Here is a 26,665-nt window from a genome sequence, read left to right on the forward strand (position 1 = left end):
ATTTGATGAATATTATATAATAGTCCTATACTATATATAACATATGGGTCTATAAAATTCATACATCTCATCTTTTTATTAGAATACATATGATACAAATTATAGTTTATTATTTTACCTGAGTTCTTGTTCTAGGGAATCTTCTTCCACTGTAAAATAGGAGAAAACATGAGAACAAATCAATGCGAATATCAAAGAAGGAGCCTCCTGTGATACAGACATAAATCACTGCACATGCACTTGAAGAAAACAATTAGGAATTGCTATTACAGCTCACACATGTTAGAAATGCAAAATTCTCATAGTTTATTTTCTGTTATCTTTTTTTTTTTGTAGGACATGTGGTGAGAAAGCTTTGCACTTGTTAGCATTAAAATGATCTGAGAAGGATGAAAGCTGGTGTTTATCAATACCTGCCCACACAAGGGTACACAACATATTGACAGAGCCAACAGGTGGTTTCAAAATTATTCATGTTGTTATAACAGCAACACTTGCAGAAACACACTCAGTGAAGATAATAAATGAGCAAGCCAGTTTCAGTTTAACCCCAACTGTAACTCCTTGTAAAGATAATACAGTATAACAAAGCCATAACAATTTGTAGGCATGTAAGTATCATTATAGACCCTTATATTTGTAAAGCGCGATTTTACTATTGTTAATATTAAAATAAGTGTTTCAAATAGCAAATAATATCAAATATCAGAGTAAATTTAAACTGTAAGCAAAACCATTGTAGAACTGCAATGATTTTTGACTAGTGATAAGAGAATCTGTGGACATTCAAATTCAGCAAATTCACTCAAATTCAACCTGGGAATTTGAGTTGCATTGAATTTATTTGATGTGAACCAAATGTGCCTTATACATTTCTGAGGTCTCTCCATACCCCAGAGCATAATAGACATAAGTTGAAAAACAATTAAAAAAAATTATACTCATCTCACCTTGGCCCTCACAGGTCCATCTGCAATACGAGGCTCTGGTCTGGTCTTCAGTCTGACATGGTCTCTAACATCTTGTCCTGTCTCTAACTTCATGTCCTCCCCTATCTGAAACTGAATCTCTCCAAAACTGAATTTCTCATGGTTCCTCCCCCTACTAACCTACCTATACTTGATATTGCAATTGCCTTGGGTGATTCAACCATCGCTACCAAGCAGCACGCTTGCTGTCTCTGAGTCTAATTTGACACAGAACTTTTCTGTATTATCTATATCCAATCACTCGCTCATGTCACCTGCATATTAAAAACATCTCCGGAATCCTTTCCTCACCTTTGAAACTGCAAAAACTCTTAATGTCGCTCTTATTCATTCTCATCTGGACTACTGCAACTCTCTACTGATCAGTCTCTCTTTCACCAAACTCTCTCCTCTCCAATTTGTCCTAAATGCGGCAGCCAGGGTCATATTTCTGTCCAGCCTTTTTACTAAAGTCTCCACCTAGTGCCAGTCATTACACTGGTTGCCCATCTGCTACAAAATGCAATACAAACTCATATCTCTCACCCACAAAGCCCTTCACAGTTCTGCACCACCCTATGTTTCCTCCATCATCTGTCTATCACCCTACTCATTCTCTCTGTTCTGCAACTGATCTAAGACTAGCATCTTCCAAAATCTGATCCTTCCATTGCCATGTTCAAGACTTCTCTCGTGCTGCACCAGTTTTCTGGAATTTGATCTGATTAATACCGATTAATACTTACCCACACTTTTAAGCGTGCTTTAAACTTTAAAAACACATCTTTTTAGACAGGCTCATCACCTCACTTTATTAATCTAACTCTTCCCTGTTCCATGTTTCTAAACTTTCCTCAGAATCTCGTCCCTCATATTTATCTGTGTCCATATCCTCCAAGTACCCAATAGCACTTGGTAATTGTACTTAGACAGATACTGGCTGATGACTGGATCATGCAGTTTATTTGAAAACCCCTATTTATTATAATGATGGCTGGACCATACATGACAAGTGCTTTATTACCTATTGTGTACCCTCTATTTCCTTATAGATTGTAAGTTTGCGAGCAGGGCCCTCACTCCTACTGTAACTTTGTTTTGTTTTGTCTTTATTGTTTGAATATCCCCACTAAATTGTAAAGTGCTGCGGATGATGTTGGCGCTATATTAATAACAATATTATTAATTAGAAAAGGGAACACGGCACTCCAGTCCCAATGCTAGGTTCTCCAGTGGGGTCCTATCCATTATACCACAGTAAAAAGAGCACATTCCTATAATAAGCCTACAACCTGCAGTAACCTTCGCTCCACCATACCGCTGCACAACGAGCTCTACCCTCACCTACTGTATCGTCACCCATCCCTTGTAGACTGTGAGGATCATGAGGGTGCATTATACTGTATGAAGGACCATGGGGGTGCATTATATTGTATGGAGGACAATGGGGGTGTACTATACTGTATGTAGGCCCATTATACTGCCTGTAGGACTGTGTTGTGGTCACAGTTGGGGGATCATACTGAGTTGGGGTCACCATACTTTGTCTTGGGAGTTGAGGTGGTGTACAGTAGGGTCATTATACTGTGCATGTGGAGGCTAATGTGGGGGAATTCACCATGGGGGTATCATATCATGTTTGGGGGGCACTTTTGTTGGCATCATGCTTTATAGGGGCAATGAAAAAGGAATATAGCACTTCAGCAGGAGGAAAATTACTATGTAAAGGCGAGAAACTTGTGAGATATGCTCTTCTGTGACCCCAACAATTATTTCGTTTTTTTTTGGGGGGGGGGGGGGGCAATTAGAATTTCTGCCCCATTATTTCTATGTACTCCCCTGCTCACTATTGCATAAAATTATAGTGGATGAAAATAGACTAGGTAGAGTAAATTAATACATTGAGAATCAAACAATTTTTCCAAATTTTACCAGCAAAACTTATAATACTGGTGTCATTGCAATTACAGTACATTAGTTTGATATAAGAAAAATGTTCTATACCAAAAGCTGATGAATTAGTAACATAGTGTATGTAACATGATTGTTTATTATCAATATATCGGAGTGTATTGTAATTCGACGGTGTTCACACTGTGCTTTAATGAGGCAGTGAGCCAGCAAAGTTCAACTCAAATGTCTTTTATTCTCCAAAAACTCACAAAGAAGAAGGAAAATGGTATCCTCTGGATCGTAGCCGGGGCGTCAAACAGTCCGTCTCCAAGAACCGTTGCCGTGGGCGACTGCACCGCCATGTCACGCTGAGGAGCACAGGAGATTTGCTTTGGCTGTGTGTTAGCTTCACACAGGCCTGTATTGCAGAGCCTCCAGCTCTGCAGCTTGCAAACACAAAACTGGGACACACCTAAACCTTTTGCTGCAGGTTTTTTAAATGGAAACTATGGACATGAGTCACATGCAAGACCCGGGCTTGAGGGAGTGGACCGCCCCACTGCCATCCTGTAGTCCACTCCAAGAATGCAAGCCCATGCCGGGTTTTACCAAATCTGCCTTGGTCAAATTGTTTGACCAAGTCCAAACTTACTTTTATTCTGCACTGCAATCACAGCTATCTCTGTGACTGCAATGCAGTCCAACAGGTTCAATATGCTTTGTGCGCATTCTGGGGGATACATATCGTCCCTCGCATATAATCCCTGTCACTGCCTCACAGTATATATGCAGAAAGGTATCTACTTATCTACATATGTTTGAATAAGCAATAGCAAGTTTATCATATATTCAGCAGACTCTTGGTCTTCCTTTCCTGGGGCGGTCCTCATGTGAGCCAGTTTCTTTGTAGCGCTTGATGGTTTTTGCAACTGCACTTGGGGACACTTTCAAAGTTTGCCCAATTTTTCAGACTGACTGACCTTCATTTCTTAAAGTAATGATGGCCACTCATTTTTCTTTACTTAGCTGCTTTTTTCTTGCCATAATACAAATTCTAACAGTCTATTCAGTAGGACTATCAGCTGTGTATCCACCAGACTTCTGCACAACACAACTGATGGTCCCAATCCCATTTATAAGGCAAGAAATCCCACTTATTAAACCTGACAGGGCACACCTGTGAAGTGAAAACCATTTCCGGTGACTACCTCTTGAAGCTCATGAAGAGAATGCCAAGAGTGTGCAAAGCGGTCATCAAAGCAAAAAGTGGCTACTTTGAAAAACCAAGAATATAAGAAATATTTTCAGTTGTTTCACACTTTTTTGTTAAGTATACAATTCCACATGTGTTAATTCATAGTTTTGATGCCTTCAGTGTGAATGTACAATTTTCAAAGTCATGAAAATACAGAAAAATCTTTAAATGAGAAGGTGTGTCCAAACTTTGGGTCTGTACTATATATATATATATATATATATATATATATATATAAAACACAGTATATATACTGTGCCAAAAAAGGAGAGGGACGCAGGCACATTTCTTGCACAGGGGCCCCAAGCTGTTAGTCTCCATGCATGGATAAACATGTTATGATATGCAAGTGGTGAAAAAGTGGAAACTAATTTTTCAAAACATCTTGATTTATTCAGTATCGAGTATTAATGCCGCATGCAGAAATACCCACAGGTACACACTTTGACATGTTATCAATGAGATTTTTAATGGTTGTCTGAGGAATGTTTTGCAGGCTGAATGCAAATCATCAAAGTCTGCTGCTGGCAGCTCCCTTAGCAATTGCCACTCAATGACATTCCAGATGTGCTTGATGGGAGACAAGTACAGAGATGCTGCAGCCATAGTAGCATTTTTAGGCCATGCAGGCTGCTCACAGTAGCACGAACAACAGTCGGCCTGGCGTTGTCATGCTGAAAACAGCCCCTGGGACACTTTGGAGAAATAGCCATACCATTGTTTCCACAATCAAATCAATGCAATGACAAATTGTTAGTGTGTCTGGAATATGAAGGAAGACTATAGAGGCCGGATACCAAACATTATGCCATCCCACATCCTAATTCTAGGTTAAGGACCGGTGTTACATTCCACCATAAAGGCCTCTTCATGGCTTGCCCATATGGTCTCCAGACCAATCTCCAGCTGTTATTGCATCCAAGACAACAAGACAAAAATTATACTCATAAATTATGAGGATAGACCTCCATTCCAGCCTCCATTGCCGTCTTAATTTAATATAGATTGACATAAATTTCTGTATCTGGACATCGTGCTCTAAACCCAATGTTGTGCAAATGCCTTCTGATCCTTTGTGTAGACAGTGTTTGATGGGCTTCATATGTGATCACTTCCAATTTCACTTGCAGTAAATAATAGAAAAATTGTGGAATCAATGGTACAGCCACTTCTCCAAAATGTCCCAGGAGCCATTTTTCAACACAACAACACCAGGCTGCATCTTGTTTGTGCTATTATGAACAGTATGTGTGACCAAAATATGCTACAATGGCCTGTAGTGTCTCTGGACTTGTCTCTCTTGAGCACATTTGGGACATCATCAGTTGGCAATTACAGGTGTATCTCACTAAATTAGAATATCATCAAAAAGTTTATTTATTTCAGTTCTTCAATACAAAAAGTGAAACTCGTATATTATATATAGTCATTACAAACAGAATGCTCTATTTCAAGTGTTTATTTCTGTTAATGTTGATGATTATGGCTTACAGCCAATGAAAACACGAAAGTCATTATCTCAGTAAATTAGAATACTTTATAACAACAGCTTGAAAAATGTTTTTTAAATATAAAATGTTGGCCTACTGAAATGTATGTTCAGTAAATGGACTCAATAATTGGTCGGGGCTCCTTTTGCATCAATTACTGCATCAATGCGGCGTGGCATGGAGCCGATCTGCCTGTGGCACTGCTGAGGTGTTATGGAAGCCCAGGTTGCTTTCATAGCAGCCTTCAGCTCGTCTGCATTGTTGGGTTTGGTGTTTCTCATCTTCTTCTTGACAATATCCCATAGATTCTGTATGGGGTTAAGGTCAGGTGAGTTTGCTGGCCAATCAAGCACAGAGATACTGTTGTTTTTAAACCAGGTATTGGTACTTTTGGCAGTGTGGAGAGGTGCCAACTATTGCTCAAGAAGGAAATTTCCATCTCCTGAAAGCTTGTCAGCAGAGGGAAGCATGAAGTGCTCTAAAATTTCCTGGTAGACTTTGGTCTTGATAAAACACAGTGGACCTACACCAGCTGATGACATGGCTCCCCAAACCATCACTGATTGTGGAAACTTCACACTAGACCTCAAGCAGCTTGGATTGTGTGCCTCTCTACTCTTCCACCAGACTCTGGGACCTTGATTTCCAAATGAAATTTGGAACTCTGGGACCCTGTGAAGTGTGTCAATGACTGCATTCTGGACACCTGTCAAGTCAGCATTCTTCCCCATGATTGTGGAGCCTACTGAAACAGACTAAGGGACCTTTTTAAAAGCTTAGGAAGCCTTTGCAGGTGTTTTTTGTTAGTTACTTTAATTTACTGAAATAATGACTTTTGTGTTTTCATTGGCTGTAAACCATAATCATCAACAGTAACAGAAATAAACACTTGAAATATATTACTTTTTGTAATGACTCTATACAATATATGAGTTTCACTTTTTGGATTGAAGAACTGAAATAAATAAACTTTTTGATGATATTCTAATTTTGTTTGATGGACCTGTAGAAATGGAGCTGCCAGCAGCTGATCTTGATGATTTGTGTGGCCAAGTACATTCACCATGGAAGATCATTCCTCAGACAACCATTAGAAACCTCATTGAAAGCAGCCAAGGGGTGTAAGTGCGTGTATTTCTGTGCTTGTCGCTCAAACTCGATTCAGAAAAAAATCAATATTTTTTTAATTCTTTTTCAATTTTTTCAGAATTTGTATATCATTAACATGTCTATTGATCTAGTGATTTCCATAACTCCAAAACTCTTATTTCTTGGTGTTGCAACTTTAATGTTGAGGAATGTATAATAGACAGCGGGTGAAATAAGCATTGAACATGTCACCAATTTTCAAAGTAAATATGTTTCTAAAGGTACTATTGACATGAAATTCTCACCAGATATTGGTAACAACTGTGAGGCAGTGACTGGGATCGTATACGAGGGATGTTATATATGCCTCAGAATGTGTACAGAGACCTATTAAACCCGTTGGAGTGCATTGCAGTCACAGACACAGCTGCGGCTGCAGTGCAGGAATGAATGTGAGCATTGACCTGGTCAGGCTATCTGGCTAAGGCAGATTAAGTAAAACCTGGCAGGGCCTTCATTTCTTGGGGGAGGCTACAGGAAGGCAGTGGGCCGGCCTCCTCCATCAAACCCAGGTTTTCCAGTGGCTCTTGCCACAGGGCCTTTTTAAACCGTGTATTAAGGGTTAGTGGTGTTCAGTGTTGGGACCTGCTAGGAGTATAGCAGGAAAGCTTGGCAGGTCTGTGTGTTGCTGAACCCATGCCTGGTAAGGCTCTGCACCCATAGGCTCTGAGCGGCCCAGAGGGCCATTGCCCCCAGCAACCGTTGTTTATGGACTTGTGTTAACCCGGCTGTGAACCGGGGGACTTTCTATTTTACCTGTGAGTTGCTGAATAAAAGCTGCTTATGTTGGACTTGCTTGGGTCACTGCCTCAGTTACTGCACGGTGTGAACACCGCCGCCTTACACAACCCATCCAACTCATGCAGGCAAAGAAATCAAATCATAGATGTTCGTAAATTAGGCTATGGGTAATAATGAGAAATAAAACAGGGAAAAAGTATTGAGCACATGAAGAAAGAGATTTGCAAAAAGCCATGGAAAGTCATGACATCAACTAAAATCTATCATTAATTCTAAAGCAATTCTTCCACTTATTAAAAAATAACATCAGCTGGTTCAACTGATGGCCTATAAAAAGGTGTCTCATTACCAAGATACCACACAAGAAACATCTCATCATTGAGCTGTCTCAAGACCGTTTCAACCTTATTGTTGCAAAACATACTGATGGCATTGGTTACAGAAGAATTTATAAACTACTGAAGGTTCCAGTGAGCACTGTTGGGTCCATGATCCGGAAGCAGAAAGAACATCATTTTACCATATACCGGCTACGACCAGGTGCTGCCCATAAGATTTCAGACAATGGAGTGAAAAGAATTACCAGAAGAGTTGTCCAGGAGCCAAGGACCACCCGATGAGAGCTACAAAAAGACTTGGAATCAGCAGGTACAATTGTTCAAAGAAAACTATAAGTGATGCACTCAACCTCCATGACCTGTATGCACACAAAACTCCATTACTGGACAAAAAGCATGTTCAAGCATGTTTAAAGTTTGCTCAACAACCTTTTGACAAGCCTGTCAAATACTGAAAGACTATAGTCTGGTCAGATGAGACCAAAATTGAACACATTGGATGCCATAATACACACCATGTGTGGAGGCCAAAAGGCACTGCATATCACCCCAAAAACACCATACTAACAGTGAAGCTTGGAGGTGGGAACATCATGGTGTGGGACTGTTTTTCAGTATACGGCACGGGCAAGCTTCATACAATTGAAGGAAGGACAAATGGACAAATGTACCGAGACATTGTTGATAAAAAGTTGCTGCAATCTACCAGGATGATGAAGATGAAACAACGGTGAACATTTTAGCAAGACAATGATCCAAAACACACAGTCAAAAAAACTCTCAATTGGTTTCAGAGAAAGAAAATAAAGCTGGTAGAATAGCCCAGCCAATCATCTGTCCGGAATCCTATAGAAAATATATGGAAGGAACTAATGTTCAGATTTCACAGAAGGAGCCCATGGAACCTTCAGGATTTGAACCGTATTTGTGTTGAAGAATGAGCTAAAATCACACCTGAGCAATGCATGCCACTAGTTTCTCCTTACAGGAGGTGTCTTGAAGCTGTCATCACCAACAAAAGCTTTTGTACAAAGTATTAAATACATTTCAGTAAGCGTGTTCAATACTTTTCCCTGCGTCATTTCTCATTATTACACATAACTTAATTTATGGATATCTATGGTTTGATTTATTTGCCTGGGTGGATTGAATGGGTTGTTACCGACATCTGCTGAGAAATTTCATGTCAATACCACTTTTAGAAATATATTTACAGTATTTTTCGGACTATAAGATGCACTTTTTTCCTCTAAAATTTCGGAGAAAAGTGGGAGTGCGTCTTGTAGTCCAAATGAACTATATTATACTGTTGTGGTGGGAGGTGTTGGGGGAGCGGCAATGGTGGAGGATCAGGGCACAGGAGGCAGGAGCCATCTGCTGCAGCCTACACTGTGCCTGCTGCTAAAGAAAATTAATATTCACTGCTCCCCATGCCCATGTGTATGGGCAGCACTGAATACTCATTCTCCTTAATAGTGGGCGCACAATGTCAGCAGCAGCTGCCAGCTCCTACAGCGGCTGGGCGGTCACGTGTGGCCACTATTAAAGAGCATGAATATTCACTACTTCCCATTCCCATAGGCTCTTTAGTAGCGGGCATACACAGTCACTAAGCCGCAGCAGGCTGTGGCTACAGTGTGCGCCCGCTATTAAGGAGAATGAATAGTCACTACTCCAGACACCAATAGTCCCGGCATGGGAAGCATTGACTATTCCGACAGCTCATCTCAGCGTGTGAGGGTGCATGGCAGTAATGTGATGTGCTGCTCACATGGTGAGATCAGCTGCTGGCAGCAGAACAGGACGCAGTACTGGAGCAGAGAGAAGGAAGGTGAGTAGAATTTTTTATTTTTTAGTGTGCAGCATGATGGGAAAGGGGTGCCATGCATACCAGGATGAGGTATGAGGGGTGCCATGCATACCAACATGGGGGATGAAGGGTGCCATGCATACCAGGATGAGGAATGCCATGCATACCGGGATGAGGGGTACCATGCATACCGGGATGAGGGGTGCCATGCATACCCGAATCAGGGGTGCCATGCATATCAGGATGAGGGGTGCCATGCATACCAGGATGAGGGGTGCCTGACATACCAGGATGACGGATGAAGGGTGCCATGCATAACAGGATGAGGGATGAGGGGTGCCATGCATACCAGGGTGAGGGATGAAGGGTGCCATGCATACCAGTATGAGGGATGAGGGGTGTAATGTGTACCAGGATGAGGGGTGCCATGCATACCAGCATGAGGGATGAAGGGTGCCATGCATACCAGGATCAGGGATGAGGGGTGCCATGCATACCAGGATGAGGCATGTCATGCATACCAGGATAAGGGGTGCCATGCATACCATGATGAGGGGTGCCATGCATACCAGGATGAAGCATGTCATGCATACCAGGATGGGGATGATGGGTGCCATGCATACCAGGATGGGGATGAGGGGTGACACGCATACCAGGATGGGGGATCATGGTGCCACGAATACCAGGATTGGGGTGCCATGCATGCCAGGATGGGGATGAAGGGTGCCATACATACCAGGATGGGGATGAAGGGTGCCATACATACCAGGATGGGGATGAGGGGTGCCATGCATACCAGGATGGGGATGGGGGTCACGTATAACAGGAAGTGGGGGCCATATATACCAGGATGAGGGATATTAGTACACAATTGGGGACATTACCCCTATAACAGTGTCAGCAGCAGACCCCCTTACACATAACAGTGCATCATGACCACATTTGTTGCTTCCATTTTTTTCTATTTTCCTGCTCTAAAACCTAGGTGTATCTTATGGTCCAGTTTGTCTTATAGTCCGAAAAATACAGTACTTAGAAAATTGGTCTTCAACAGTTTTTTCACCCACTGTATATAGGGTTCTAAAGGGTTCACAAACGTACAAGCATATGTGTGTATATATATTTTATATATGTCTATACATGTATATATGTATATATATATATATATATATATATATACCCAGTGGCCCTTGAAAGTTTGTGAAACGTTCAAAACTCTCTATATATATTTATACACAGATACGTATTATACACATACACAAAGTGGTGCTTAAAAGTTTGAGAACCCTTTACAATTTTCTATATCCCTGCATAAGTTTTACCTAACACTTCATACAAGTCCTAAAAATAGCTAATGAGAACCAAATAAAACAGATGAGTCAAAAAGTATTAGACTTTGTAGTTTTCTTAAATAAGTAAAATGACCCAATATGACATGTCTGTGAGCGGTAAAAGTATGTGCATGTTTAAGATTAGCAAATAATTTAAAGGTGAAATTACAGCCTAGGGTTTTCAATAAATGGTATTACAATAGCAACTATGTATAAATGTATTTTTTGTAAAGGCATCTATCAATGAGTGTGATTGTAAATTATTTCCTTCTACAGCCTTCAGTTACCCCAGGAAGTTTTTACAGGAACTTTTCTTCATATTATCATCTCTTTTACCATTGAAGGATAGTGATGAGCGAGCATGCTCGCTATTTCTCGATGCTCGCTATTGCTCGGTGCTCGCCCAAGCATCTCACTGCTCGGTGCTCGCCCAAGCATCTCACTGCTCGAGATGCTCGGCGCTCGCCGAGTATTTCCGAGTTGCTCGGGCGGGAACTCGGGTCCCCTCCCTGCATGTTTGGCGCTCTTTAGAGAGCCAATGAACATGCAGGGATTGCCTGCCATGCACTGTAATGCCGTAGCCATGTTGGTTGTGGGCATTACAGTGATTGGCTGGCCGCACAGCGTCATCAGGTCAATATCAGACCTGGCGCCGCCATGCTCGTTACAGTCACTCCGGATAAGACAGTGTAGGGAGAGCTGCTGCTGCAACAGGGACAGATTTGATTGTGTATTAGGTAGTGTAGGGAGAAAAACCATACATTACACATATCCATCTTAACAAACAGTCCTTCTGAGGACTAATCCATCTGCAGAGATATCAGGCAGGTAAGGTGTATAGGCAGGCAGTGTATATAGCAGACTGCAGTGCATATAGCACAAGAGGCTCAATTCAAATTCTGCCTTCTGCTGCTGTTAGATATTTCTATACAAAGGTCTCAGGGGCCAGGAATACTTTTCATATGATCTTAATCCTCATTATTTGCTTAAAAAGCAATCCAGAGAACACCATTGTTTCTGCGGCATTTGCTTGTTGGCACTGCAGAATACAGCCAGGTCATTTCCATATTAGAGCGCTAGAAATCCAGCTATTTAAAACTGTGTCTTCGCCGTCAAACGGATCACATATACGTTGTCAGAAAATACTGCCATTTCTGGCATCCATTAAAAATTTCCTTTAGTGTGTCAGTGAAGCAATTCACAGCAGTTTGCTGTTCAACCTACTTACCTACAGGCCAGGTATTTAAAACTCTGTTTTCTCCGTCAAACGGATCACATATACGTTGTCAGAAAATACTGGCATTTCTGGCCTACATTAAAAATTTCCTTTAGTGTATCATTGAAGCAATTCACCGCAGTTTGCTGGTCAAACTACTTACCTACAGGCCAGGTATTTAAAACTCTGTTTTCTCCATCACACGGATCACATATAAGTTCGCTCCAAACTCAGTCACTTGTAGTGAGCGTGGAAGATACTGTTCTCCATTTAAAATGGGCAAGGCACGTGGCAAGGGACGGGGAACTGGACTTGATGGTAATGGTGCATGCAGAGGCCGAGGACTAGGCTGCGGGCAAGCCGAAATTGTACCACAACAAACACCCACATCTTCTCGCCTGACCTTCCTGTCCCTATTTCTAGGGGACCGCAGCACACCACTATTGAACCCATAGCAGTGTCAAAAGGTTGTTGGTTGGATAGCGGATAATGCTTCCAGTCACTTAGCCACCATCACCACCACCCTGTCATCCACATGGTCAAGTCTCAGTAGCCGTGAGTTTGGACCGCATATTCCTCACCCTGATCCTCCTTCCTCCCACCATGCCGAGTACCCAGAGACAACTGATCCCACACTTGGACACTCAGAAGAGCTGTTCACTATTCCATTTATAGATTCGGGCCTCTCGCCCGGTCCACTAGAAGTGGGGCAAGAGGAGATCGCGTGTAGCGATGCCAAAATATTTGAGCAGCCATGGTCACACGAAGGCGATGGTGGGAAAGTGTCACAAGAGGTGGACAATGATGAGACACAATTGCCAGAAAGTCAGGTGGCGGACCAGGGTGCGGAAGTGGAAGACGAGGTGGTGGATGATATAGTAACTGACCCAACCTTGCAGGAGGACATGCAGAGCGAGGACAGCAGCACACAGGGGGAGGGAGGCAGAGCATCCCAACAGGCAGAAAGAAGCAGTGTGGTGGCCACAGACAGAAGGCAGGCAACCGTTCCCCATAACACCAACACGAAGGAAGTTGCCAGTACAACTGTTAGGTCTTCCCGAGTCTGGTTGTTTTTTAAAGACTCTGCCGATAACCCCAAAAAGGCCATTTTCTCCACCAGCTAGGTCAGAATCAGCAGGGGTGTCAAAACGACCAGCCTGACCATCACCAGCATGATCAGGCACATGGCAGCAAAGTACCCGACTTTGTGGGCTGAACCCCAGGGTTCAGGAACAGTGTCTGCTGGTGGCACCATTGCTTCTTCCGCTGTTGTGCATGCAAGCCATTCCCCTATCCATGGTGCATGCAAACACACCTCCTGCCCTGCACCTGTCGTTGCACACTCTCATGTAGCAGCATCAGGAAGCACGTCCATGTCCTTGTCCTAGCGCAGAGTTCAGTTGTCTATACCCCAGTCCTTGGAACGCAAGCGCAAATATGCAGCCAATGCCCCACAGGCCACACTACTAAATTCTCACATTTCACGACTGCTTGTGCTCGAAATGTTGCCTTTTAGGCTCATGGAGATGGAAGCATTCCGCAAACAGATGGCGGCGGCCGTCCCTCAGTACTCGGTCCCCAGCTGCCACTATTTCTCCCCGTGTGCCGTCCCTGCATTACACAAGCACGTGTACCAAATCATTAGCCGTGCCCTCAACAACGCAGTTACAGGTAAAGTCCACCTAACCATGGACACGTGGACAAGTTCTTGAGGGAGGGACAGTACATCTCGCTGATGGCACACTGGGTTAACATAGTGGAAGTTTGGACCCAATCGGTCCTTGGGACGGAACCCATCCTCCCGATGCCAAGGATTGTGGGCCCTAGGTCAGTCAGGGTTGCCCCCACGGTCTACAGCTCCTGCACCTCATCCTCCTCAGCCTTCTCCTCCTCTTCAGCCTCCATCTCCAAAGTTACCACATCAGTCACAAGCTGGAAGCACTGCAGCACTGCCTCGACCAAGCGGCAACAGGCTGTGTTGAAGCTTATATGCCTAGCTGAGAAACCGAACAATGCTGAAGAGTTGTGGACAGCTCTGAAAGAGCAGGCAGATCTGTGGCTCACACCGCTGAACCTACAGCCAAGGCATGGTCATGTGTGACAATGGCCGGAACCTTGTGGCGGCTCCGAGGCGAGGCGAGCTCACACACGTACCATGCCTGGCCCATGTACTTAACCTCGTGGTTCAGCGGTTTCTCAAATCCTACCCGGAGCTGCCAGATCTTCATGTTAAAGTACGCCGCCTGTGTGCCAATTTTAGACAGTCAGCTACAGTTTCCGCCGCCCTTGCTGTGCTTCAGCAGCGTTTGCAGCTTCTGGCTCACAGACTGGTGTATGATGTCCCCACACATTGGAACTCTAGACTGCAGATGTTGGGAAGGATTTGTGAGCAGAAGAGGGCAGTTATTGAGTACCAGCATCAACAAGGCCGTCGGTATTCAGTTCAGACTCCACACATAAGACCTCAAGAGTGGACATGGATGTCAGACATATGTACCATCCTCCAAAACTTTGAGGACTCCACCAAGATGGTGAGCGGCGATGATGCCATAATTAGCGTCACCATTAGAGATGTGCGGTGTTCGACTCGAACTGTTCGCCAATCTCAAATTCGAGCTGTTTTGGGCGGTGTTCGAGCCGTTCGGCGAACACGAACGATTTGAAAAAAATTCGGCAGTTCGAGGTTATGTTCGATAACTGTTCGTGCACCAAAATCATAACTGGATTTTTTCTCAGTAATGCTGAAAATTAATGTTAATACGCAGTTTGAGTGTACAGTGGGGCGGGGTGGAGGGGCAGGGGATGGATCTCTACAGAAATAATGAAGATCTCCATTTTTTTTCTCTTTCCCGCATTTACAGTGGGGATGTGCAATCTGTCAGCCTATCAGCAGCGCACACACGGAGCGAAGTGCTTTTTTTCACACAAGCAAGGGCATGTGTCATTGGCAGTGTATGTCACATGTCCTTGCCCTATAAGACCCAGCCATTTTCCCCGTCGCCACCATTTTCTCACTGCTGCAGCTGCGTGTTAGATGGCACCGCTGTTGCTGTGTGTGCTATACTTTGTTAATTTCAAGCCAATTTTCGCACAAATCTACAGATAGCTTGGGAGTAGGGAAGAGTTGTGATTGCAGTCCTTTTAAGGACTAGGTTACATCATTTCCTACGACTTTTATCAGGCAGGTCTGTGCTCTTAAATAGATAGGTTGGGAGTAAAGACTGTTATGCACACGCCCGGGCTGAGCGGCGTGTGCGTGTGATTCCACTGGACCGTGCCGGAGAGTGAATGCCTGGAGGGGCGTAACTAGGTATTCACCCGATCCGACCAGGGTCGCACGACGGCATACGACGCCAGTGCACCAAGGAGGAACCGAGCAGAGGGACCAGGTGCTACTCCAGGACAGACCCCGGACACGGCTGTTGACCCACACAGGGGAATACAGGAACATGCTGGTTAGGCTGGCGCACAGACTGGTGGGTATAGGCAGGCACGACTGGTATGCAGGCCGGGGGGTACAGGCAAGCACAGCTAGAGTGCAGACAGGGAGGCACTAGCAGGTAGGAACACAGGCGGGATAGGACCCAGTACACACTGGGACTCAGGAACAGAACCACAGATGTGGCGGACAAACACAGCAGAGTGAGGCCGCCCAGAGAGGTGAGCGAGAACAGGGCAGGACAAGGCCGCCTGGAGCGGTGAGCAAGAGTAGAGCAGGACAAGGCCGCCAGCAGCGGTGAGCAAAGGGTCAGAGCTGAGCGAGACTGCCGGAGCAGTGAGCAAGAGTAAAGCTGGACGAGACCGCCTGTAGCGGTGAGCAATAGAGGAGCAAGACTGCCGGAGCAGTGAGCAAAAGGATAAGAGCGGAGCGAGACTGCCGGAGCAGTGAGCAAAAGGGTCAGAGCGGAGCAAGGCTGCCGGAGCAGCGAGCAAAGGAGTCAGAGCAGGCTAGAACCGCCGGAGCGGTAAGCAAAGGAGTCAGAGCAAGCTAGAACCGCCGGAGCGGTGAGCAAAGGAGTCAGAGCAGGCTAGAACCGCCGGAGCAGTGAGCAGAGGAGTCAGAGCAGGCTAGAACCGCCGGAGCGGTGAGCAAAGGAGTCAGAGCAGGCTAGAACCGCCGGAGCGGTGAGCAAAGGAGTCAGAGCAGGCTAGAACCGCCGGAGCGGTGAGCAAAGAAGTAAGAGCAGGCTAGAACCGCCGGAGCGGTGAGCAAAGGAGTCAGAGCAGGCTAGAACCGCCGGAGCGGTGAGCAAAGGAGTCAGAGCAGGCTAGGCTGAGCAGGGGGACAGGGCTCTGTTCACACGGAACAGACAGGAAGGGAAAGGCAGAGCCAGATACCCACAGGGTACTTGCAGTGAAGTAGCGAGTGGACCACAAACTCACAAACGGGAGTACAGAGACAACAAGCAGGAGTTAGGTACGAGTTCAGACTCTGCAGAAAAGGGAAGGGAACGGACATAGAGGCAAAACAGGTAAAGGATAGGAGAGAGTTCAGACTGGAACTGAGTGTACGGAGGAGACCGACACTGCAGCGGAATACAGGAGCGGGTCTGGGAAAACGGCCCCCAGAGAGGCAGGACGAACAGGCAAGGAGCGTGTTCAGACAGGACAGACAAGATACAGGAGCGGGTCTAGGTAATCGGCCCCTAGAAGGCTGGAGGAACAGGCTAGGAGCGTGTTCAGACAGCACAGACAAGATACAGGAGCGGGTCTAGGTAATCGGCCCCTAGAAGGCGGGAGGAACAGGCTAGGAGCGTGTTCAGACAGGCCTGGAAATACAGTCTCCAGGATAGGCAGACAAGAGAACACAGAACGGGACCTGGCACCTTCAGAGTGCAAGCACACACTGAATGAAACACTATGCTCAGGCAGGGAATGATAGGAGCAGCTGAGCTATATACCAGGTGACAGACAGCAATAGGCTGAGGACGCACAAGGGGTGTGACCCACAGCAGGTACAAAAAGCAGGAAGTGATCGGGCGCCGCCCTTAAGCAGCAGAAACAGACACAAACAGACAGCATGGAGGGAAGCCAGAGAGACATTCTGGACAGGAGATCAAGTGCGCGCTCTTGCACAGTGGGAGATGGACCACTATGCAAGGACGCCGCCAGGTAAGTTACAGTACCCCCCCCTTACACCCCCTCTTCTTCAGGCCTGCCAAAATCTTCCGCAGGGAATTCGAGGGCCAATTCTTCACTTCGAAGAGATCACTTCCACTGTCCACCGGAAAAACTGGTCTCCTCTGGGTAGCTAGGATGCTACCTCCCATCCAGCCACCCTTAGCAACAGACAAAACGGGTGGAGTACCAGGAACAGCACACAAGGAAGTCTCTCTCCACATATTTTCAGGTGGCACCCCAGAGGGTACAGGAGACAACTGGAAGTCCTCCACCGGGTTGGAGGGGGACAGAGACTTTGGGGTAATCTCTGCTTCGAGGTACATCTTGTCAAGCTCACAGGAAGAAATAGATGGGTTATCAGGTACATAATGAGGAAAAGTCACTGTCTCTTTGTTATCTGGTGGTACCCCGGAGGATTCAGGAAACAACTGGAGTTCCTCCGCCGGGTCAGAAGAGTGCAGAGGCTCAGAGAAAACATCTGCTTCAGAGTACACTAGGTCGGACTCACTGGACGAAGCAGGCGAGGTATCGGGTACCGAGTATAGGAAAGTCTCTGTCCATTCACCACCAGGTGGCACCCCGAAGGGTTCTGGAGACAACTGGTGATCCTCCGCCTGGTCAGAGGGGTGTAGAGACTCACGGGTAACCTCTGCTTCAGAGTACACTAGGTTGGACTCAGTGGACGAAGCGAGCGAGGTATCAGGTACAGAGTATAGGAGAGTCTCTGTCCTTTCGCTACCAGGTAGCGCCCCGAAGGGTTCAGGAGACAACTGGAGGTCCTCCGCCTGGTCGGAGGGGTGTAGAGACTGTGGAGTAACCTCTGCTTCGGAGTACACTAGGTTGGACTCACTGGACGAAGCGAGCGAGGTATCAGGTACAGAGTATAGGAGAGTCTCTGTCCTTTTGCTACCAGGTAGCACCCCGAAGAGTTCTGGAGACAACTGGAGGTCCTCCGCCTGGTCGGAGGGGTGTAGAGACTCGGGAGTAACCTCTGCTTCGGAGTACACTAGGTTGGACTCACTGGACGAAGCGAGCGAGGTATCAGGTACAGAGTATAGGAGAGTCTCTGTCCTTTCGCTACAAGGTAGCACCCCGAAGGGTTCAGGAGACAACTGGAGGTCCTCCGCCTGGTCGGAGGGGTGTAGAGACTCGGGGGTAACTACCACTTTGGGGTACCCATTGTCAGGCTCACAGGACGAAGTGGACAAAGTATCGAGTACCGGGTGTAGAGAAGTCTCTCTCCATTTGTCATCGAGTGGTATCCCGGAGGATTCAGGAGGCAACAGGGGGTCCTCCGCCAGGTAGTAGAGGTGCACAGACTCTGAGGTAACCACAGCTTTGGAGCATCCTTGGACATGCACACCGGTTAAAGTGGGTGAAGCATCTGATGCCGGGTGCAGGAAGTTCTCCTGTGTGGAGTCTGGATGGGCAGAAGTCTCTTCGGGCAGGAGAACTGGTGCACTACCCACGAACATTACCCGTTGGGGCTTCTCCGGGATACAGGGAGATGAAGCTTCAGTAGGGACTTCAAGGTTGGGGTCAGGAGGTCTCAGGGAGGACAGACCCTGGCGTGACGGCTTGCCTCTACGTCTAGCTCGTCTGGACTGCCTCTTGAGGTTGGGAGAAGTATTCCGGAAAGCGTAGTCACCCTGTGAGGATTCTGGGTGGGCAGTAGTCTCATTGGGCTGGAGGACTATTGCGCTACCCACACACATTACCCATTGGGGCTGCTCCGGGATATTGGGAAGTGAAGCTTCAGCAGGAGCCTCCGGGTTAGGATCATCGAAGACCATTAGAAAGGCCACCAGGAAGACCATTAGGTCCAGGAGGATCGGATCCTGTGTTTCATATAGGGGGTTGATCCATTCCAAGGCATCACCCGCCAGGTAAGACATAATGAATGCCACCTTAACCCGATCGGTGGGAAAACATAGAGGGTAGAACTTGAAGTGTAGCATGCATTGCTCCACAAATGCACGACTTTGTCTTGGATCCCCATAATAACGTAGCGGATCCACAGGAACGAGAGCAGATAGATCCATCTGGACGGGTGCGTAATTCGCCTGGAACTCAGCTAAAGGGAAAAAAAAAAATTTATTTATTTATTTTAATGCATGTATTCGCTGGAAAACTTCTCAGAGAGCGAAGGCCGTGGGGCTCAACGGGAACCATGGCCTGAGCATGCTGTTATGCACACGCCCGGGCTGAGCGGCGTGTGCGTGTGATTCCACTGGACCGTGCCGGAGAGTGAATGCCTGGAGGGGCGTAACTAGGTATTCACCCGATCCGACCAGGGTCGCACGACGGCATACGACGCCAGTGCACCAAGGAGGAACCGAGCAGAGGGACCAGGTGCTACTCCAGGACAGACCCCGGACACGGCTGTTGACCCACACAGGGGAATACAGGAACAGGCTGGTTAGGCTGGCGCACAGACTGGTGGGTATAGGCAGGCACGACTGGTATGCAGGCCGGGGGGTACAGGCAAGCACAGCTAGAGTGCAGACAGGGAGGCACTAGCAGGTAGGAACACAGGCGGGATAGGACCCAGTACACACTGGGACTCAGGAACAGAACCACAGATGTGGCGGACAAACACAGCAGAGTGAGGCCGCCCAGAGAGGTGAGCGAGAACAGGGCAGGACAAGGCTAGAACCGCCAGAGCGGTGAGCAGAGGAGTCAGAGCAGGCTAGAACCGCCGGAGCGGTGAGCAAAGGAGTCAGAGCAAGCTAGAACTGCCGGAGCGGTGAGCAAAGGAGTCAGAGCAGGCTAGAACCGCCGGAGCGGTGAGCAAAGGAGTCAGAGCAGGCTAGAACCGCCGGAGCGGTGAGCAAAGGAGTCAGAGCAGGCTAGAACCGCCGGAGCGGTGAGCAAAGGAGTCAGAGCAGGCTAGGCTGAGCAGGGGGGACAGGGCTCTGTTCACACGGAACAGACAGGAAGGGAAAGGCAGAGCCAGATACCCACAGGGTACTTGCAGTGAAGTAGCGAGTGGACCACAAACTCACAAACGGGAGTACAGAGACAACAAGCAGGAGTTAGGTACGAGTTCAGACTCTGCAGAAAAAGGAAGGGAACGGACATAGAGGCAAAACAGGTAAAGGATAGGAGAGAGTTCAGACTGGAACTGAGTGTACGGAGGAGACCGACACTGCAGCGGAATACAGGAGCGGGTCTGGGAAAACGGCCCCCAGAGAGGCAGGACGAACAGGCAAGGAGCGTGTTCAGACAGGACAGACAAGATACAGGAGCGGGTCTAGGTAATCGGCCCCTAGAAGGCGGGAGGAACAGGCTAGGAGCGTGTTCAGACAGGACAGACAAGATACAGGAGCGGGTCTAGGTAATCGGCCCCTAGAAGGCGGGAGGAACAGGCTAGGAGCGTGTTCAGACAGGCTTGGAAATACAGCCTCCAGGATAGGCAGACAAGAGAACACAGAACGGGACCTGGCACCTTCAGAGTGCAAGCACACACTGAATGAAACACTATGCTCAGGCAGGGAATGATAGGAGCAGCTGAGCTATATACCAGGTGACAGACAGCAATAGGCTGAGGACGCACAAGGGGTGTGACCCACAGCAGGTACAAAAAGCAGGAAGTGATCGGGCGCCGCCCTTAAGCAGCAGGAACAGACACAAACAGACAGCATGGAGGGAAGCCAGAGAGACATTCTAGACAGGAGATCAAGTGCGCGCTCTTGCACAGTGGGAGATGGACCACTATGCAAGGACGCCGCCAGGTATGTTACAAAGACTAATTGTAATTGCAGTCCTTTTCAGGGCTAGGTTACATCAGTTCTTATCACTCTTTGCCAGGCAGGTCTGTGCAGTGCTGTGCAAGTTTTTTTCTCAGCATTTGGCTAAATCTAGCAAAGCAAATCCTTTTTGGCCTATTGCAGAGTGTGTTAGTCAGTGGAGTAGCCTATCTGTGTAGCAAGCTACACCACCTGTGTATAGAATACCAATTTTTTTACTGCACCTAGTGAAGTAAAACCTTTAGGGCATAGCATCATTCTATTAGTTCATCTATACTAACCTCCACCAGGTTGCAAATTGAATATAATTTTTTCATGCATCTAGCTCTGAAAAAATATTTCGGCTTCTAGCAGTGTGTGGGACTTGTTATATTAGTCTATCCATACTAACCTCCACGAGGTTGCAAATTCAATATAATTTTTTTCTGCATCTAGCTCTGAAAAAATATTTCGGCTTGTAGCAGTGTGTGGGACTTGTTCTATTAGCCCATCTATACTAACCTCCATCAGGTTGCAAATTGAATATAATTTTTTTCTGCATCTAGCTCTTAAAAAAATATTTCGGCTTGTAGCAGTGTGTGGGACTTGTTCTATTAGTCCATATATAGTAAGCTCCACCAGGTTGCAAATTCAATATAATTTTTTTCTGCATCTAGCTCTGAAAAAATATTTTGGCTTCAAGCAGTGTGTGGGACTTGTTCTATTAGTCCATCTATACTGATCTCAATCACGTTGCAAATTCAATATAATTTTTTTCTGCATCTAGCTCTGAAAAAATATTTCAGCTTGTAGCAGTGTGTGGGACTTGTTCTATTAGTCCATCTATACTAACCTCCACCAGGTTGCAAATTCAATATAATTTTTTCTGCATCTAGCTCTGAAAAAATATTTCGGCTTCTAGCAGTGTGTGGGACTTGTTCTATTAGTCCATCTATACTAACCTCCACCAGGTAGCAAATTCAATATAATTTTTGTCGGCATCTAGCTCTGAAAAAACATTTTGGCTTGTAGCAGTGTGTGGGACTTGTTCTATTAGTCCATCTATACTGAGCTCCATCAGGTTGCAAATTCAATATAATTTTTTTCTGCATCTAGCTCTGAAAAAAATATTTCAGCTTGTAGCAGTGTGTGGGACTTGTTCTATTAGTCCATCTATACTAACCTCCACCAGGTTGCAAATTCAATATAATTTTTTTCTGCATTTAGCTCTGAAAAAATATTTTGGCTTCTAGCAGTGTGTGGGACTTGGTCTATTAGTCCATCTATACTGACCTCCATCAGGTTGCAAATTCAATATAATTTTTTTCTGCATCTAGCTCTGAAAAAATATTTCGGCTTCTAGCAGTGTGTGGGACTTGTTCTATTAGTCCATCAATACTAACCTCCACCAGGTAGAAAATTCAATATAATTTTTGTCTGCATCTAGCTCTGAAAAAATATTTTGGCTTGTAGCAGTGTGTGGGACTTGTTCTATTAGTCCATCTATACTGAGCTCCATCAGGTTGCAAATTCAATATAATTTTTTTCTGCATCTAGCTCTGAAAAAAATATTTCAGCTTGTAGCAGTGTGTGGGACTTGTTCTATTAGTCCATCTATATTAACCTCCACCAGGTTGCAAATTCAATATAATTTTTTTCTGCATTTAGCTCTGAAAAAATATTTTGGCTTCTAGCAGTGTGTGGGACTTGTTCTATTAGTCCATCTATACTGACCTCCATCAGTTTTCAAATTCAATATAATTTTTTTCTGCATATAGCTCTGAAAAAATATTTCGGCTTCTAGCAGTGTGTGGGACTTGTTCTATTAGTCCATCTATACTAACCTCCACCAGGTTGCAAATTCAATATAATTGTTTTCTGCATCTAGCTCTGAAAAAATATTTCGGCTTGTAGCAGTGTGTGGGACTTGTTCTATTAGTCCATCTATACTAACCTCCACCAGGTTGTAAATTCAATATAATTTTTTTCTGCATCTAGCTCTGAAAAAATATTTCGGCTTCCAGCAGTGTGTGGGACTTGTTCTATTAGTCTATCTATACTGAGCTCCATCAAGTTGCAAATACAATATAATTTTTATCTGCATCTAGCTCTGAAAAAATATTTTGGCTTGTAGCAGTGTGTGGGACTTGTTCTATTAGTCCATCTATACTGAGCTCCATCAGGTTGCAAATTCAATATAATTTTTTTCTGCATCTAGCTCTGAAAAAATATTTCGGCTTCTAGCAGTGTGTGGGACTTGTTCTATTAGTCCATCTATACTAACCTCCACCAGGTAGCAAATTCAATATAATTTTTGTCTGCATCTAGCTCTGAAAAAATATTTTGGCTTGTAGCAGTGTGTGGGACTTGTTCTATTAGTCCATCTATACTGAGCTCCATCAGGTTGCAAATTCAATATAATTTTTTTCTGCATCTAGCTCTGAAAAAAATATTTCAGCTTGTAGCAGTGTGTGGGACTTGTTCTATTAGTCCATCTATATTAACCTCCACCAGGTTGCAAATTCAATATAATTTTTTTCTGCATTTAGCTCTGAAAAAATATTTTGGCTTCTAGCAGTGTGTGGGACTTGTTCTATTAGACCATCTATACTGACCTCCATCAGGTTGCAGATTCAATATAATTGTTTTCTGCATCTAGCTCTGAAAAAATATTTTGGCTTCTAGCAGTGTGTGGGACTTGTTCTATTAGTCCATCTATACTGACCTCCATCAGGTTGCAGATTCAATATAATTGTTTTCTGCATCTAGCTCTGAAAAAATATTTCAGCTTGTAGCAGTTTGTGGGACTTGTTCTATTAGCCCATCTATACTAACCTCCATCAGGTTGCAAATTGAATATAATTTTTTTCTGCATCTAGCTCTTAAAAAAATATTTCGGCTTGTAGCAGTGTGTGGGACTTGTTCTATTAGTCCATCTATACTATGCTCCACCAGGTTGCAAATTCAATATAATTTTTTTCTGCATCTAGCTCTGAAAAAATATTTTGGCTTCAAGCAGTGTGTGGGACTTGTTCTATTACTCCATCTATACTGATCTCAATCACGTTGCAAATTCAATATAATTTTTTTCTGCATCTAGCTCTGAAAAAATATTTCAGCTTGTGGCAGTGTGTGGGACTTGTTCTATTAGTCCATCTATACTAACCTCCACCAGGTTGCAAATTCAATATAATTTTTTTCTGCATCTAGCTCTGAAAAAATATTTCGGCTTCTAGCAGTGTGTGGGACTTGTTCTATTAGTCCATCTATACTAACCTCCACCAGGTAGCAAATTCAATATAATTTTTGTCTGCATCTAGCTCTGAAAAAATATTTTGAATTGTAGCAGTGTGTGGGACTTGTTCTATTAGTCCATCTATACTGAGCTCCATCAGGTTGCAAATTCAATATAATTTTTTTCTGCATCTAGCTCTGAAAAAATATTTCAGCTTGTAGCAGTGTGTGGGACTTGTTCTATTAGTCCATCTATACTAACCTCCACCAGGTTGCAAATTCAATATAATTTTTTTCTGCATTTAGCTTGGAAAAAATATTTTGGCTTCTAGCAGTGTGTGGGACTTGTTCTATTAGTCCATCTATACTGACCTCCATCAGGTTGCAAATTCAATATAATTTTTTTCTGCATCTACCTCTGAAAAAATATTTCGGCTTCTAGCACTGTGTGGGACTTGTTCTATTAGTCCATCTATACTGACCTCCATCAGTTTTCAAATTCAATATAATTTTTTTCTGCATGTAGCTCTGAAAAAATATTTCGGCTTCTAGCAGTGTGTGGGACTTGTTCTATTAGTCCTTCTGTACTAACCTCCACCAGGTAGCAAATTCAATATAATTGTTTTCTGCATCTAGCTCTGAAAAAATATTTCGGCTTGTGGCAGTGTGTGGGACTTGTTCTATTAGTCCATCTGTACTAACCTCCACCAGGTTGCAAATTCAATATAATTTTTTTCTGCATCTAGCTCTGAAAAAATATTTCGGCTTCCAGCAGTGTGTGGGACTTGTTCTATTAGTCCATCTATACTGAGCTCCATCATATTGCAAATACAATATAATTTTTATCTGCATCTAGCTCTGAAAAAATATTTCGGCTTGTAGCAGTGTGTGGGACTGGTTCTATTAGTCCATCTATACTAACCTCCACCAGGTTGCAAATTCAATTTAATTTTTTTCTGCATCTAGCTCTGAAAAAATATTTAGGCTTCTCTCACTGTGTGGGACTTGTTCTATTAGTCCATCTATACTGACCTCCATCAGGTTGCAAATTCAATATAATTTTTTTCTGCATCTAACTCTGAAAAAATATTTTGGCTTGTAGCAGTGTGTGGGACTTGTTCTATTAGCCCATCTATACTAAACCCCATCAGGTTGCAAATTGAATATAATTTTTTTCTGCATCTAGCTCTGAATAAAATATTTCGGCTTGCAGCAGTGTGTGGGACTTGTTCTATTAGTCCATCTATACTAAGCTCCACCAGGTTGCAAATTCAATATAATTTTTTTCTGCATCTAGCTCTGAAAAAATATTTTCGCTTCAAGCAGTGTGTGGGACTTGTTCTATTAGTCCATCTATACTGATCTCAATCACGTTGCAAATTCAATATAATTTTTTTCTGCATCTAGCTCTGAAAAAAATATTTCAGCTTGTAGCAGTGTGTGGGACTTGTTCTATTAGTCCATTTATACTAACCTCCACCAGGTTGCAAATTCAATATAATTTTTTTCTGCATCTAGCTCTGAAAAAATATTTTGGCTTCTAGCAGTGTGTGGGACTTGTTCTATTAGTCCATCTATACTGACCTCCATCAGGTTGCAAATTCAATATAATTTTTTTCTGCATCTAGCTCTGAAAAAATATTTCGGCTTCTAGCACTGTGTGGGACTTATTTTATTAGTCCATCTATACTGACCTCCATCAGTTTTCAAATTCAATATAATTTTTTTCTGCATATAGCTCTGAAAAAATATTTTGGCTTCTAGCAGTGTGTGGGACTTGTTCTATTAGTCCATCTATACTAAAATCCACCAGGTTGCAAATTCAATATAATTGTTTTCTGCATCTAGCTTTGAAAAAATATTTCAGCTTGTAGCAGTGTGTGGGACTTGTTCTATTAGTCCATCTATACTAACCTCCACCAGGTTGCAAATTCAATATATTTTTTTTCTGCATCTAGCTCTGAAAAAATAATTCGGCTTCTAGCAGTGTGTGGGACTTGTTCTATTAGTCCATCTATACTGACCTCCATCAGGTTGCAAATTCAAAATAATTTTTTCTGCTTCTAGCTCTGAAAAAATATTTCAGCTTGTAGCAGTTGGTGGGACTTCTTCTATCAGTCCATCTATACTAACCTCCACCAGGTTGCAAATTGAATATAATTTTTTCCTGCATCTAGCTCTGAAAAAATATTTCGGCTTCTAGCAGTGTGTGGGACTTGTTCTATTAGTCTATCCATACTAACCTCCACGAGGTTGTAAATTCAATATAATTTTTTTCTGCATCTAGCTCTGAAAAAATATTTCGGAATTTAGCAGTGTGTGGGACTGGTTCTATTAGCCCATCTATACTAACCTCCATCAGGTTGCAAATTGAATATAATTTTTTTCTGC

The 26,665-nt window shown here is 44.4% G+C and overlaps 1 protein-coding gene across 8 annotated transcripts in view; it reads right to left on the reverse strand.

Moving 5' to 3' along the window:
- Nucleotides 1-26,665, reverse strand: part of ST18 (ST18 C2H2C-type zinc finger transcription factor) — a 520,674-nt gene that overhangs the window by 241,183 nt on the left and 252,826 nt on the right. For all 8 annotated transcript variants that reach the window (XR_012320159.1, XM_073679291.1, XM_073679292.1 and 5 more), the window contains exon 4: nt 119-149. Coding sequence is in view for 7 of the 8 variants with exons in the window: in XM_073679291.1 (XP_073535392.1) it covers nt 119-149 (31 nt within the window). In the remaining variant the exon portion in view is untranslated. The remainder of the gene's footprint in view (nt 1-118; nt 150-26,665) is intronic.

This window comes from Phyllobates terribilis, unplaced genomic scaffold (assembly GCF_046119375.1).
Source record: "Phyllobates terribilis strain yellow unplaced genomic scaffold, ASM4611937v1 Scaffold_4__5_contigs__length_816908805, whole genome shotgun sequence".
Taxonomy (NCBI): Eukaryota; Metazoa; Chordata; class Amphibia; order Anura; family Dendrobatidae; genus Phyllobates; species Phyllobates terribilis.